The sequence below is a fragment of the Mastigoproctus giganteus genome, chromosome 5 (genome assembly GCF_048544385.1).
Source record: "Mastigoproctus giganteus isolate SK-2022 chromosome 5, ASM4854438v1, whole genome shotgun sequence".
In the NCBI taxonomy this organism is placed as follows: Eukaryota; Metazoa; Arthropoda; class Arachnida; order Uropygi; family Thelyphonidae; genus Mastigoproctus; species Mastigoproctus giganteus.
This window is the reverse complement of record NC_143579.1, coordinates 96,790,710-96,807,678: the sequence shown is the minus strand read 5'-3', so window position 1 is coordinate 96,807,678 and position 16,969 is coordinate 96,790,710. Positions and strand designations below refer to the sequence as shown.

Here is a 16,969-nt window from a genome sequence, read left to right as displayed (position 1 = left end):
ATGATATCAAGAAACAGAAGGAACAGATACTTAAATTCTATGGTGACAGTGATGTGCCTAAATTAATGGATAAGTGAAAAACTTTACACCAGTCGAAGAGTGTAGATGTGGACAGAGTTTGGCTTGAATGGATTAGGCAGCGTCGGAGTGAAAAATTTCCACTTGATTGTTCCATTATAATGGCCCAAGCTAAACTTTTTCACGAGGAACTAAATTTGACAACTCCACATGAATATTCATCTGGTTGGTTCAACTGATTTAAACAAAGGCACACCATTCGCAAGCTGAAGGCTTTTGGAGAAAAGGCTTCTGCAGACCACGATGCTGAAGAGGGATATTTAAATGAATTTGCCAAGTCAGTTTCTGATGAGGGACTGTCAGCTGAACAGGTGTACAATGCAGATGAAACTTCTTTATTCTGGCATTACGTACCAAGGAAATTGAATGTAACACCAGATGAGTCAGCACCAGCAGGGTATAAGGATTCCAGGGAACGACTTACGATTCTTGCACGTACCAACGCATCTGGCACCCACAAGTGCAAATTACTCGCTGTTGGGAAAAGTCAGAATCCTAGAGCATTTAAGGGAGTCGGGGTGTTTCCTGTGATTTTTAAGGCAAATAAGCAAGCCTGGATTATAACACAGATTTTTCATCAATTGGTTTCTAAAGAACTTTGTGCCTGACGCCAGGGCTCATTGTAAATCTATGGGACTACCTGATGACTTCAAAATTATTTTAGTGCTTGATAATTGTTCTGCACACCCTCCAGTTGCAGTTCTAGTCAAGGACAATGTATGTGCTGTTTACTTGCATCCTAATTGTACTTCGCTAATTCAGCCTTTAGACCAAGGCATTCTTAGTGCCTTCAATTGCAGGTACAGGGATATATTTCTATGGAAAATGCTAGACACTTGCAACAAAGGTACAGAGATAAAAGAATTTCAGAAAGCATTTAATGTGAAAGACGCACTTTGGAGTGCAGCAAAGTCCTGTGACAGTGTACCCAAAGATACATTGATAGACGGCTAGCATAAACTATGGTGATCAAACTTGTTTCTTGACAGTGATGATGAAGAACCTGATTTTTGTGGTTTTCATATGTCTGGTGAGGAAGAAATAGTGAAGAATTTATTGGAATATGCAAAAGGTTTGTAATGTGAAGTAGCCAAGTCACTTAATAAAGGGGCTATACAAGAGTGTATAAACATTGATGGTGATGCTCCAGTTGTGCTCCAACTCACTGATAGTGAAATTGTAGATATGGTAATGAATGCTGATCAGAACAAATCAGATGAGAGTGATGATGATGACAGTGCTGTTGTTGTTGTTCATGCGTATATGCGTATGAGCATGCGTATATGCACCAGACTTGCCCAAAAGATGCTTGAAAGCTATGAGCAGAAGGTCCTTGAATTTAATCGTTTTGTCATTCAATGTCGGAAGACACATCAGTTTGAGTTGGGACAGATTGCAAATATGGACAAAGTCTCCCTTCAATTTGATGTCCCAAGTAACAGAACTGTTGATAAAGAAGGGGGTGAAAACTGTAACTGTGAAGACAAGTGGACATGAAAAGAGCCATTATACAGTTGTTCTAGCTTGTTGTGCCAACGGAACCAAGCTGCCTCCTATGCTGATTTTCAAACACAAAACAATGCCAAAAGAAGACATTCCTCGAGGAGTGATTGTCCACGTTCATGACAAGGGTTGGATGGATCAGGATGGGATGAAGATCTGGTTTGAGAAAGTTTGGAGCAGGAGACCAGGTGGGCTCTTACACAAACCTGCCCTATTGGTGCTTGATCAGTTCAGGGCACACATAACAAAAAATATGAAGAAGATTGCTGCAGAGCAAAAAACAAAACTTGCCGTCATACCTTGACATCCCAGCTCCAACCACTTGATGTCAGCATTAACAAACCCTTCAAAGCTGCCATGAGAGATGAATGGAACCAATGGATGAAGTCTTCTGGGGACAATTTGACACCAGCAGGAAGAGTGAAGAAACAAATTATATGAGAAGTTTGTACCTGGGTGAAAAGATCCTGGGATAATATCAAGATTGAGATCGTTGACAAGTCATTCAAGAAGTGTGGCATTTCAAATGTCATAGATGGAACTGAGGATGAGGCAATATATGAAGACAGGGATTCATCATCAGACACAGATGAGGACAAGCTAATGGATGGGAGTTTTGACAGGGATAAGTTGTATGAATTTTATGATGAATAAAACTTCAGTTCAATTACTTTATGTAATACATTTTTTTTTGTCAAATTTTGGGCCCCAAAATTAAGGTGCGTCTTATACTTGGGAGTGTCTTATACATGGGAAATACGGGTAATGTGGATGTATAAAATACAAGAGGTTTTCACTACAGAAAAAACCAAAGTATATGAAACAAGAGAATCTGAAGGACGTTTTCAAAGATCAACCAGAAACTTTCAAGTGAAATTCAGCCTGAGCCTCAACCTTCAATACCTGTGCTTCTTCTCTTCCTGTACCTGTCACCCCAGGTGAAGATTAGTGGATCAATATTGATTGAACAGACCTTGCTTTAGAAATATATTAATTTGTATCTGTTAAACACAATTTATTTCATTACTTTTCATTGTTTATTTTATATTTTGAGTATATATTAAGCCTTGGTCCAGAAAACCAGAAAATCCTAAAATCCGGGTCACCTCTTGTACTAATACTAACTATTACCCCAACTAATACTAGTATAATATAACACTAATTATATAATACTAATACATAATAATAACTACCACCTAGCGTTAGTTCTGATACTAACACTAGGTGGTTGATGACTCACATCATTCGGTGCTATACCACCACTTTGCGGAGCATATGGCTTTAGTTGCTAATGCTCCTAAAAACCAAATAACAAACAAATAAACAACAAACCACCACTTTGCTTGTTTGGAGGCTTGAAGTGGTGAAACCTGTATTTAGTCTGCAGAGAAAAATTTTCAGCAACCCCTCCATCCACATCTTCTTCAACCCATGCATAGTACTAAGTACTACAGGTTTTGATACCTTTCGTGTTTGGAGTTTTTATGTAAAAAAAAAAAAAAAAAAAAAAATGTAAAAAATGTCAAACATAACTATATACTTGTATATTTATGTCTGTTATCTTCTTGCTTAAAAATAATCCTAACTACTTTTCATAAACAAAACAGTGCATTTTTTAAAAAAAAAAAAATAATGAATTTAAGGCAAAATCCCCATGTTACAAGAGCATGGAACATTATTGTTAAGGGAAAGTCTTGTCTGACAAATTTGATATGATATTATGATGTGGTTACAAAGGAACTGTATGCAAAAAATAATTTTGATCATATATTTGGATTTCAGGAAAGCTTTTGACACTGTTGCGCATGGAAGACTATTGTACAAATTGGAGCAGAATGGTGGTAAGGGTAATGGATAAAAGGATGGTTGAGTGGGAGAAGACAGAGGGTGGTAATTAATGGGTGCTGCTCTTCGTGGACTAATGTTATTAGTGGAGTCCCACAGGGTTCAGTGTTGGGTCCTCTGTTGTTTTGTATATTTATCAATGATATTGATGAAGGAATATCAGGCTTAGTGTCGAAGTTTTCAGATGATACAAAGGTTGGCAGGGTTGTTAATGACAGTAATGGCAGTGTGCTACTGCAACAGGATCTAGATAATTTGGGCAGATGGGCTAATAAGTGGCAACTGAAGTTTAACCTTGACAAATGGGTAGAAGTAACCCCAGAGAAACGTATCAACTGTGTGGTACTACACTTAAGGTGGTAGAAAATGAAAAAAACCTGGGAGTAATTGCGCAGTCAGATATGAAGTTTTCTGAGCAATGCAGACAGGCTGCCAGGGCAGGTCATGGGGTTTTGTCAATGATATATAGGAATTTTGCTAGCAGGGAAAAGGAGGTGATTGTCCCTCTGTATAAGGCAATGGTCAGGCCACTCCTTGAATACTGTGTACAGGTCTGGAGGCCTCGTTTTAGGAAGGATGGAGATTTCTTTGAACGTGTACAGAGAAGGGCAACAAGATTGGTGAGGGGAATGAAGGGAACCTCTTACCAAGAGTGGCTTAAGTACTGCAAATTGCAGTGGCTGGAGACTAAGTACCTGCGCTTCAAATAGGCCTCTGGGGTTGGGTATATTCATACTATAATTTTTAGTGTTTCTCACCAACCATTGAAGTAAAAACGGAAACCAAAATCTTAAAAAGTTTGTTTAAGTTTACGATAAATTTACAGTAGATCAAACAAAATACGATTATACAAAATGTTACTGAATAGTAGGACACAATTAAGCCTAGAAGATATATGTAAGGGAATAGGGTAATGTCTTTCAAGCACCACTATGGTGTTCTGCAACACCATGTACAAGCAGGTTAACGGTGCAGGCATGGGCTCCCCCATCAGTGCGATCATAGCTAATTTAGCTATGGAGGAGCTCGAGGCAAGATTATTCAATGATATGGTTCTCCCTATGCGTCCGTGGAAAAGATACGTTGATGATATGTTTTCAATTATTCGGAAGGGGAGTGAAGATGAGACGTTGAATTTTCTTAACAGCTTCTCCCCGTTCATACAATTCACCTCTGAGGTAGAAGAAGGAGGGGTTTTGCCGTTCCTGGATGTGTTGATCTGTAGAGAAGGCCAGTGTTTGAAAACAAAAGTGTTTAGAAAACCTATGTGCAAAGGCCAATACTCACATTACAACTCAGCTCAGGCCAACCATCACAGGAACAGTGTGATAAGAGCACTAGTAGATAGGGCAAAATCGCATTGTAGTACCTCAGAGGACAGAAAAATAGAGTATGAGCGTGTTACGGTGGATCTTTTGAAGTGTGGGTACCCCCAGAGGATCATAGAGAAATATATTAGTGGAGGGCAGAGCAGACGTGAGCCTTTCACACCGATAGCCACCGCATACGTTCCCTACTATCCGGGTTTAACCGAGCGTATAGCTCGTATACTAAGGAATTACCAGACGCGCTGTGTGCAGCTCCCAGGTCGGAAGCTGCACACGGTCGTGTCACAGGTGAAAGACCCCATCTCACACGAAAATATAAGTGGGGTCGTATATAGCATCAAGTGCCCGGATTGTGGGGAGTGTTATGTGGGGGAAACAAAACAACGCCTCAAAGATTGTCTGGGGGAGCACACAAACGCAATAAGAAATGCGGATTACGGTAAATCCGCCGTAGCTGAACATTTTTGGGAGAAGCAACATCATATCTCTCCGGACGAAGCAGTCATCACTGATCGGGCGCTGCCTAGCAACGCAAAGGTCGCGGGTTCGAATCCCGCTTCGGGCTTGGATCAAAGTACTGCAAAAAAAACCTTGGGAGGTGCATTATGGCCACAGAAGCCGATGCGCCAACAACTACAAAAAAAAAAAAAAAAAAAAAAAAACGGATCGGGCGCATAGATTTTGGGACCGCAAGTGGCTCGAGAGCCTACGAATTAGTTCTATTGGGAACAATATAAATAGAGACAGGGGTACACGCATTCATCCCCTCTTTGAGGCGGTAATCCTTGGAGGGGATGAACATTTTCGCCTGGAACGCTCCCGAGCTGCTTCCGGTTCCAACATGTACGGGAACAGTACACGTTTACGTGAGATGCACCGTGAACCTGCTGGTATTTAATGAGGCACCGCAGTATAGAAGTACACTGTTGAGGAAGAAGGCAGAAGCCTTTGAAAGCTTCAGTTATTTTAGCGCTTTTAATCTAGTATATTTTATTGCATTTTAATTCAGTATTTTATTATCATTTTATTTGTATATTCACTGTAAATTACATTTGTTTTATTTTATCAATTCAGTATTTTATTATCAGTAACATTTTGTATAATCGTATTTTGTTTGATCTACTGTAAATTTATCGTAAACTTAAACATAAACTTTTTAAGATTTTGGTTTCCATTTTTACTTCAATGGTTGGTGAGAAGCACTAAAAATTATAGTAGGTACCTGCGCGGTGATCTGATTGAGGTGTATAAGGCCTTGAATGGGTTGAGCACGCTGAATTCTGATGGGATCCTTCCACTTGTTCAGATTACGAACCTAAGGGGGCATAAATTCAAATTAAGAAAAGACAGATTCTACATCTGTCTTTTCTTAATTTATTATTCGATTAATCGCATAATAGATGTGCAGAAATTTGCCTTTAGCCAGCGGGTGGTTAATTGCTGGAACAAACTTCCATTTGTCGTTGTGGAAGTTGATAGGTTAAATAAATTTAAGGAGGAACTGGACATGCTTTTGGAGGGAATGGTGTGATTTTTTTTTTTTTTTTTTTTTTTGGCTGATGCTGCATAAGTTCTTACACTTTCTTTCTTGCATCACATGCCACTACTACTACGACTACTATTGTACAACATAAAGCAGTAGCCTCAGCTTTGTACAACATAGCCCAGTGGCCTCAGCTTTGTACATAACTGTGAGAAAACTAGGTTTGCCACAAAAAATTATCAACCCATATCATGTAGTGGAGTTGGTTTAGCATGAGTTGATTTCATTTATGCTATGAAAACATTAATAGAAAAACAATAATGGATCGAAGAATGATGCATTCATTGCAAATATCGTTTTTTACATCGGTGTAGAAACTGAGGGTACTGCTCTAACCTGTACAGTAAAATTCATTTTCCTTTTAAGGCTCTTCAATTAATACAAGTCTTTGTATCACAGTTTATAGATTAATTGAATTATTATGTATTATATAATTATTTACTAATCTCTAATGATTCTTGTAGTAATCGAACAGGTCAGAGATTTCAGCATACCAGCTCTTTCAAATAATGAATTACTAGATGATTTAAAAGGACGTCTGAACAGTCTGGAGAGCCTTCTTGAAGAACTCTCTAACTACAGTCATAATGCCTTTCACATATCAGAAGAAGCCCAAGCTTGGAATGAAGAAAGCAGAAATATAGAAGTAGAAGTAAATCATTCTTTATATATTTTTGCTATAAATTAGGGAATCGATAGCAATTATTATTTTATTTATTTAATTTTTTTTCATTATACACCTGATTTTATACTAATTATATACATTATATTAAAAAAAGGTTATCATAGGAGTATAAAATTTATTATACTGATATAAATTTAATTACAACCTCATGTTTTAATACTAGTATTAGCCATATACTTCACGTAATCCCGAGGCATAATCCAAAAAAAAAGAAAGAAAGAAAAAAAAAAAAAAAAAAAAACCCTGTTTTTTGACACCCATCTCATGTTGGTTCCTATCCACTTGACCTTTGAACCACCTGAGACTGTCATCCTCAACCACCCATGGAGGCAACATATTCCAGTAATCAACAACTTTCTGGCTAAAAGAAAACTTTCTAAAATTCAGTCTAAATCTTTTCCCTCATAATTTTAATTTATAACCACTAGTTCTGGAATCATACATTTTAATTTCTCTCCTCAGGGCCTTATATGTGTCAATCCAGTCTCCTCTAAAGTTCTTAGTTACCAAAGTCAATCTTTCACTTATTCAAATTCTTTCCTGATATGGACATCTCTTTGCCAATCTCACCCGATGCATTGCCCATCTTCTGACCCATTCAAGAAGCTCACTATTTTCCTTTAGGTGTATCTCCATACTTAAACACAATATTCCGAGCATCACCATACAATTGCCTATGTAGTGGAATTGTGACATCCCCATCTCTACAAGAAAATGTATGATAAATCATCGATAGGACAATATGGGCCTTCCTTGCCACTTGTACACACTGTTTGGAGAACTTAAACTAAATCATAACTCCGAAATTCTCTATTTCTCCCTCTACTGTTGTTAATTCAACCCCACAAGGGTATTAGTTATTTAAAATTTAGCACATTAGTAGAGACATGATGCAAGAAAGCAAGCTTATACAGTATCAGCAAAAAAAAAAAAAAAAAAAAAAAAAAAAAAAACACTTCCCATTGATTTGCTCCAAAAGTTTGTCCAGTTCTACCTTGAGTTTATTTAATCTATCAACTTCCACAATGACAGATGTAAGTTTGTTCCAGCAATCAACTACCTGCTGGCTAAAGGCAAATTTCCGCACATCTATTCAACAACTGTCTTTCCACAATTTAAATTTCGTAATGTGAGCAAAAGGAAGAATTGCATTAGCATTGAGCTTGCTCAAACCATTCACAACCTTATACACCTTAGTCAGATACCTCACAGGTGCCTAGTCTCCAGATGCTGCAGTTTGCAGAACTTAAACTTTTCTTGGTAAGAGCACCCCTTTGTACCCCTCACCAATCTTGTTGCTCTTCTCTGTACTCATTCTAGCAACTCTACATCCTTCATAAAATGAGGCCCCTCAAGATCTGTATGCAGTACTCCTGGTATGGCCTGACCATTGTCTTATATGAAGGGATAATCACCTCCTTATCCCTGCTAACAAAATTCTGTATATTATTGATATGACCTGCCCTGGCAGCCTGTCTGCGCTGCTCAGAAAACATATCTGACTGCACAATTACCCCAGGTCTTTTTTATTCTCCACTACCCTGAGTATAGTACCACATATATAGTACATTTCTCTGGGGTTACTGCTACTCATATGCAGTACTTTGCATTTGTCAATGTTAAACCCAGTTACCACTTCTCAGCCCATCTGCCCAACTTTTCTAAATCCTGTTGCAGTAGCATACTGTCACTGACAACCCTGCCAACCTTTAATGTCCTGCAAACTTGGATATTAAGCCTGATATACCTTCATCAGTATCATTGATAAATACACAAAACAACAATGGGCCCAATACTGAAACCTCGGGACTCCACGTTTCAGTGTTGGGGTTAAAATTAGTCCACGAAGAGCAGTATCCATTGATTACCACTCTCTATCTTCTCCCACTCAACCATCCTTTTATTCATTGTAGCAACTTACACTTAATGGCATACTCCTACAATTGGTACAGTAGTCTTCCATTTGTAAAATATGAAGATCTACTCATACCTTTTGATAGGAAAATTCTTCAGCCTGACGCTTATATCAAATTGATCCAATTAGTACATTATGTGAAAGGCTAAATTAATAACACAATATTATGCTTTAAAAATATTGTTAATATATATACAGGTTTCTTAAAAATTATACTAGTCTTGATGTTCAATTTCCATTATCTACTCACTGCAAAAAGGAAGAGCAAACCGTAGTCGATGTACATCATCCCAACCAAAACTAAACCAACCAGCAATAAAAGACTGGAAACCAAAGACAATTGTCAAAATTACTTAAAATATTTTTGACTAAACTTCTTTATAAGGGACTAGGTTATTTTGGTATGATCCGTGCTCACAAGAAGTAAAGTGACACACTTAACAATATCCACTCTCTTATATAATAAGATTCAATTAAAATTAGTGTTCCATGACAAGGCGCCTCCGTAGCCAGGTGGGAAGGAGCAGCAGTGCGTAGCACACGCTTCTTGATTAGACCGGGGTTCGAGCCCGTCACCACCAAATACGGAAGATGCGGAAAGGTCAGGGAATGACCACCGCATATCCCGGAGCAATATGGCCTTAGTTGCTAATGCTCCTAAAACACCAAATAACAACAACAACATCCATGACAAGATTATTTTTGTTAACCAATGTAAATAGTACTATTTACCCATGCGCGTAAAGGTCCATGAGTCTGAAATAGTGTATGGTCTATGTACATTTAGGGTTTAACTTCATTTCGAGTGTTTTGGCTATTAAGAGCTTTGTATATTCATGTTGTGTATTAATTTCTCTTGGCCCATTAAAAGAAAAACTTGGTTCTCATGGATGGCATGAAAGTAAAGTATAGATGCACCTGTCCTTTTCGCCCTCAGAGATGCCTGGTGTTGTTGAATTCACATAAAAAGATAATTTTTGGTAGAACCAATGTAAAAAGAGTTACATTTCCCACACGCAATGTTATAGACTGTGTTGGTTCATTGCATGCTAACGATTGTAATTGTCTTCCTCATCTTCAATACTGTGTGGAGTTTAGTTATGGGCTGGGCAACAATTTTAAATTCCGTGTTTTTAAAAATATTAAAAATTGTTTATACCACTGTTGTATGTAACAGACTTTAATAAAGTATTTTTGTGTAGTGTTCTCATTAAATGAAACCAATTCTGATTTTTGTTTCGCCTGTCGTTGAATACTCTCAATTGTACCTAATGTATATCCTCTGTTCAAAAATCTTGTAGAGAGTTCCCTGAGTTCATTCTTAAGAGCTATGTAGAACTATATCTGAATGCATTATAAAATTTGTTGAAAATGATACTTCTTTTATAAGTAAAGGGATGATAACTGAAATAGTGTAAAAATTTTCCTGTGTTGGTTTGCGGTATATTTTAAAATGTATGTTCTTGTTGACTCTTGTTAATGCAAAGTTAAGAAAATTTATAGATTTCTCTACCGGTTTCTCCTCCTGTAAAGTGAATTTAAGTCTCATATGAATTTTATTTAATGAAATCCATGAGATTTATTACAGATGAACTTTCCTTTCATGCCATCCACTTGAACCATGTTTTTATGTTTAAAGGCAAGCGTAATTAATACACAATACGAGTATACAAAGCTTTTAATAGACAAAACACTTGAAATGAAGTTAAACCCTAACTCTATAAATGTACATAGACCATACACTATTTCTTACTTGTGGACCTTAACACGCATGTGTAAATAGCACTATTTACATTGGTTAACAAAAATAAATGAAAACTAAATGAATATTTTGCATCGACATTCACACATGAGGAGTTATGCAGTGAGGGGAATTCCAGAGATGTATTCAGCTCTGGCAGTAAGCTAGATAATCTTGTAATAACTTAGAGTAAAGTGGAGGAGAAATTGTTGAAGATAAACACAAGGAAGGCACCCTGGGTGGATAGGATCTATCCAGTTATATTAAAGGAAGCAGCAAAGGAAGTAAGCAAACCGTTATCCATAATTATGAGAGCTTCTTTGGACTCAGGGGAGGTACATGGACTGGAGATGTGCAAATGTGACCCCAATTCACAAAGGAGGATAAAGGGCAACACAAGTAATTATTGACCTATTAGTTTAACTTCTGTTCCAGGAAAATTAATGGAGGCACTGGCTAAAGAAGCACTGCAGGATCATCTACACAAGACTTCAGTTATAGCTCGGACACAGCATGGTTTTGTTAAGGGAAAGTCTTTCCAATACCAATTTGATTTGATGCTATGATGTGGTCACAAATGAACTAGATGCAGGGAATAACTTTGATATCATATATTTGGATCTTAGAAAGGCTTTTGATACTGTTGCACATGGAAGACTGCTGTACAAATTGGAGCAGTGTGGCATTGGAGGAAAATTGCTGCTATGGATAAAGGGGAGGGAGAGAAGACAGAGAATGGTAATCAATGGACACTGCTCATCGTGGACTAATGTTATTAGTGGAGTAACTCAGGGTTCAGCGTTGGGTCCATTATTGTTTTCTGTATTTATAAATAATATTGATGATGGTATATCAAGCTTAATGTCCAAGTTTGCAGATGATACAAAGGTTGGCAGGGTCGTTAAGGACACTACTGACGCTATGCTGCTGCAACAGGATCTGTAAAGGTTGAGCAGATGGGCTGAGAGGTGGCAAATGAAGTTTAACATTGACAAATGTAAAGTACATAAAGTACAAATGTACATATGGAAAACAGCAACCCCTGGGCAAAGTATCAACTCTGTGGTACTACACTGACAGTGGTAAAGAATGAAAAGGACTTGGGATAATTGTGCAGGCAGATATGAAGTTCTCTGAGCACTGCAGACGAGCTGCAGGAGTAGCTCATGATGTCTTTTCAATGATATACAGGAATTTTTCTAGCAGGGATAAGGAGGTGATTACTTTACTTTGCTATTCCCTTGTAAAAGGCAATGGTCAGGCCACACCTTGAGTACTGTATACAGGTCTGGAGGCCTCATTTCAAGAATGATGTAGAACTGCTGGAACGAGTACAGGGAAGGGCAACAAGATTAGTGAATAAAACAAAGGGTTGCTCTTATGAAGAAAGGCTTAAGTTCTGCAAATTACAGTGTCTGGAGACTAGGCACTGGCGAGGTGATCTGATAGAGGTGTATAAAGCCTTGAATGGTTTGAGCATGCTCAATGCCGATGGGATTCTTCCTCTTGCTCAGAATAATCACATGAGAGGGCATAAATTCAAATTGAGGAAAGACAGATGTAGGATAGATGTTCGGAAATTTGTCTTTAGCCAGTGGGTAGTTGGTTGGTGGAACAGACTTCCATCCCTTGTTTTGGAAGTTGATAGCCTAAATAAATTTAAGGCTCAGCTGGACATGTATTTCGAACGAATAGAGGTTTGAAGTGGAAGTGTTTTTTTTTTTTTTTTCTGGCTGATGCTGCATAAGCTTGGTTTCTTGCATCATATGCCTCTACTAATGCTAATAATCTCATCACGGAACGCTAATTTTAATTGAATCTTATTATATAAGAGAGTGGATGTTAAGTGTGTCACTTTACTTCTTGTGAGCACGGATCATACTGAAATAACCTAGTCACTTATAAAGAAGTGTATTCAAAATTATTTTAAGTAATTTTGACAATTGTCTTCAGTTTCCTTTCTGTTATTGCTGCTTGGTTTAGTTTTGGTTGGGTTGATGTATATCGACTACACTTTTGCTCTTCCTTTTGGCAGTGAGTAGATAATGGAAAGTGAACACAAGATTAGTTTTTAAGAAACTTGTATATATTAACAATATTTTTAAAGCGTAATATCGTGTTATAAATTTTGTACTTTCACATAATGTATTAATTGAATCAATTTGATGTGAGTGTCGTGCTGAAGAATTTTCCTATTAGAAGGTATGAGTAGATCTTTATACTTTACAAACATCCAAGGAAATTTATCCTGTGTCTAGAGTTACCCTCATAATTAACCTTAATGGTCTTGTGCACACTCTTCCTGCTTCCCTCAAAATAACTGGGTGTATACCATCAACTCCAGGAGCCTTATATCCTTTTACACTTGAAAGTTTTTCTAACAAATACTTTTCTGAAATTTCATTATCTCTAATTTCATGCTTTCCAGCTTCCCTCACACAGTTTCTTATTATCATGAAGGGTCTTTATTTTTGTAAATATTGATGTAGGGTACCTGTTCGATTTGTCTATAATATCAGCTGTGTAAGTTAAGACTTTCCCGTGTCCTTCACACAAGGGTCTTATCTGCTCCTCTTAGTTTTCACATACTTTAAAATCCCGTTGTCCCCATTTTCTGCTTTCTTAGCCAGTGATTTCTCATAATCTGTCTTTGCCAACCTAACCCTTTCTGTGGCACTATTACACATCAGCTTCAGTACTTTTCATTTTTCTGCAACTGTCCCATGCCATATATTTTTTCTTTATTAGACTGGCCAGCACACTATTCATCCATCTTGGCATCATCTTAATGCTATATTTCTTAATGGTATGCTTGCTTTCAAGATTTTTATGGCTATAGCTTTAAAAGTGTTCCAATGTGTTTGTGCTCTGCGTACTATTTCTTCAGTTGAGAGTTGTTGTTGTTTGTTATTTGGTTTTTAGGAGCATTAGCAACTAAGGCCATATTGCTCTGGGATATGCGGTGGTCATTCCCTGACCTTTCCGCATCCTCCATATTTGGTGGTAATGGGCTCGTACCCCGGTCTAATCAAGAAGCATGTGCTACGCACTGCTGCTCCTTCCCACCTGGCTACAGAAGTGCCTCAGTTGACAGAGGCAATATAGCACCTTAAATTATCATAATTGCATTTCTTTAAATTAAATCCATTCCATTGCCTTTAATAACTGCCACTTTTCTCCTTATCATCCAACTTAAAACTCTGTGATCACTCCCTGTTATTAGCATTAGCAAAGGCACATGATGCAAGAAAGCAAGCTTATATAGCATCAGCCAAAAAAAACCCCCTTATTTCACCCATCCACTTGCTCCAAACGTTTGTTTTCTGCCTTGAATCTATTTAAGCTATCAACTTCTACAATGGAAGTTTGTTCCACCAATCAACCACCCGCTGGCTAAACGCAAACTTATGCACATCTATCCTACAACCGTCTTTCCTCAATTTCAATTTATGCCCTCTAAGGCAAGTAGAAGAATCCCATCAGCATTGAGCATGCTCAAACCATTCAAGACTTTATACATCTCAATCAGATCACCTGGCAGGTACCTATCCTCCAGACACTGTAATTTGCAAAACTTAAGCCTTTCTTCATAAGAGCAACCCTTTGTTCCATTCACTAATCTTGTTGCCCTTCTCTGTACTCGTTCCAACAGCTCTACATCCGTCTTAAAATGAGGCCTCCAGACCTGTACACAGTACTCAAGGTACTATATACTTGAGGCGCCTCCGTAGCCAGGTGGGAAGGAGCAGCAGTGCGTAGCACATGCTTCTGGATTAGACCGGGGTTCGAGCCCATCACCACCAAATACAGAGGATGCGGAAAGGTCAGGGAATGACCACCGCATATCCCGGAGCAATATGGCTTTAGTTGCTAATGCTCCTAAAAACTAAATAACAAACAAACAACACTATATACTCGAGGCCTCCAGACCTACGACCTGACCATTGCCTTATACAAGGGGATAATCACCTCCATATCCCTGCTAGAAATATTCCTGTGTATCATTGACAAGACACCATGAGCTACTCTTGCAGACCGTCTGCACTGCTCAGAAAACTTCATATCTGCCTGCACAATTACTCCCAGGTCCTTTCCATTCTCTACCACTGTCAGTGTAGTACCACAGAGTAAACCACAGAGAATAACTCTGGGGTTACTGCTTCCCATATATAGTACTTTACATTTGTTAATGTTAAACTTAATTTTCCACCGCTGAGCCCATCTGCTCAACTTTACTAGATCCTGTTCCAGCAACGTACTGTCATTACTATCATTAACAATCCTACCAACCTTCATACCATCTGCAAATTTGGACATTAAGCCTGATATACCATCATCAGTATCATTTATAAATACAGAAAACAACAATGGACCCAACACTGAACCCTGAGGAACTAATAACATTAGTCCACAAAGAGAAGTGTCCATTGATTACCACTCTCTGTCTTCTCCCTCAATCATCCGTTTAACCATAGCAGTAATTTGCTTCCAATGCCACACTGCTTCAATTTGTGCAGCAGTCTTCCATGTTCAACAGTATCAAAAGCCTTTCTAAGATCCAAATATATGATATCAAAGTTATTCTTTGCATCCAGTTCCTTTGTGACTACATCATAATATCCAATCAAATTGGTCAGACAAGACTTCCCCTTAACAAACCCAAGCTATAATTGAAGTCTTGTCTACATGATCCTGCAATGCTTCTTTAACCAGTGCCTCCATTAATTTCCTTGGAACAGAAGTTAAACTAACAGATCTGTAATTACCTGTGTCTCCCTTTGATCCTCCTTTGTTGATTGGGGTCACATTTGTACATCTCCAGTCCATGGGTACCTCCTCTGAGTCCAAGGAAGCTCTCATGATTATGGCTAAGGGTTTGCTTACTTCCTTTGCTGCCTCCTTTAATATAACTGGGTAGATTCCGTCTACCCCTGGTGCCTTTCTTATGTTTATCTTCAGCAATTTCTCCTCCACTTTACTCTCAGTTATTACAAGATTATCTAGCTTACTGCCAGAATTTAATTCACCTCTGGCATTCCCCTCCCTGATAACTCCTCATGTGTGAATGTAGATGCAAAATATTCATTTAGTTTGTTGGCTACCTGAGCAGGATCAGCGACAGTTGAACCATCGATATCAAGAGGACCAATGTGATTAATCCCCTTCCTTCTAGAGTTTACATAAGTAAAGAACTCTTTGCTGTTTTTTTTTGTATCCTTTGCCAAAGATTTCTTATAATCTGCCTTCGCCTGCCTAAACTTTTTTGTGACTTGGTTACAAACCTGTTTATATCTATTATAGACTTCTGTGTCACCTGTTATTTTATATGTATCCGATGCATTTTTCTTCTCTGTCACATGGCTAATTAGTTCATCTGATATCCATTTAGGCTTAAATCTCGAACAGTATTTCTTAGTTGGTATGAAAAGCCTAGTAGCATCCAAGATTAATTCTTTGAATGCTTCCCATTTTGAATTTGCTTTTGGCAACATCATCAGTTGGTCCCACCGTATAGAATAGTCCCATCGTATTGATCAGGTATAGAATATTCTTGTCCCCTAGTACTTTCCCCAAAAAAAAAAATGTACCTAAATACTTTCTCAAACCACAGTAGTCATCTTAACGAAAGCAAAAACCCTTCACTTTACCCTTGATGGTAGAGCATTGTATGAAGGTTTGAAGCTCCCCCTCTTCCAACAAAACCATTTAATGAAGAAACATTCCTGGGGAGGTCGATTTTTGAAAGTGTGAAAGTCTTGAGGCCAGTGTGTAGGGGAATTCTATTATTTTTATTGTTTTAATTGGGGTAAATAGGTATCCTGATAGTTGGAACCACATAGGTTGGCATTAATTAGATTATTTTATTATCTATTAAAGTATACCCATAGTCTTAAACCCATAACAACTTAATTCAGAAATTTAATGATTGTACAGTTGAAGAATAATTGTAGTTCGAATGTAAAAAAAATTTATTAATGATTGTTAATTGCTTAAATAAATGACCAGCAACTCTTGCAAATTTAGACATGCCAACTAAAACAAGATGATTTTCACTTTTTTTTAAAGGCTGAATAAGCCTGATTAACCTTGCATCTAATACTAGCACTAAATCCATTTATTAATTAACAGGTAATAAGTAAATGTTCTAAAAAAAAAAAATGGTTGGTGTATAACTTTTGAAAATCTGCCTTTTCATTGTGGTAGGAGGAGAGCCATAGATGAAAAATTATGTTCCTATATTGCAAAACTGCAAAGTCAAAGGATTTTGAGTTCATTTGACTTTGCAGTCAAGGGAACTCAAAAAGTAAAAAAAATTTTGTAAAAAATTTAT

General features: G+C 37.8%; 1 protein-coding gene across 1 annotated transcript in view; it reads left to right on the top strand.

Moving 5' to 3' along the window:
- Positions 1-16,969, top strand: part of LanA (laminin subunit alpha) — a 1,178,005-nt gene that overhangs the window by 766,197 nt on the left and 394,839 nt on the right. The window contains exon 41 of the mRNA XM_090374120.1: positions 6,762-6,949. Within this exon, the coding sequence (XP_090230246.1) occupies positions 6,762-6,949 (188 nt within the window). The remainder of the gene's footprint in view (positions 1-6,761; positions 6,950-16,969) is intronic.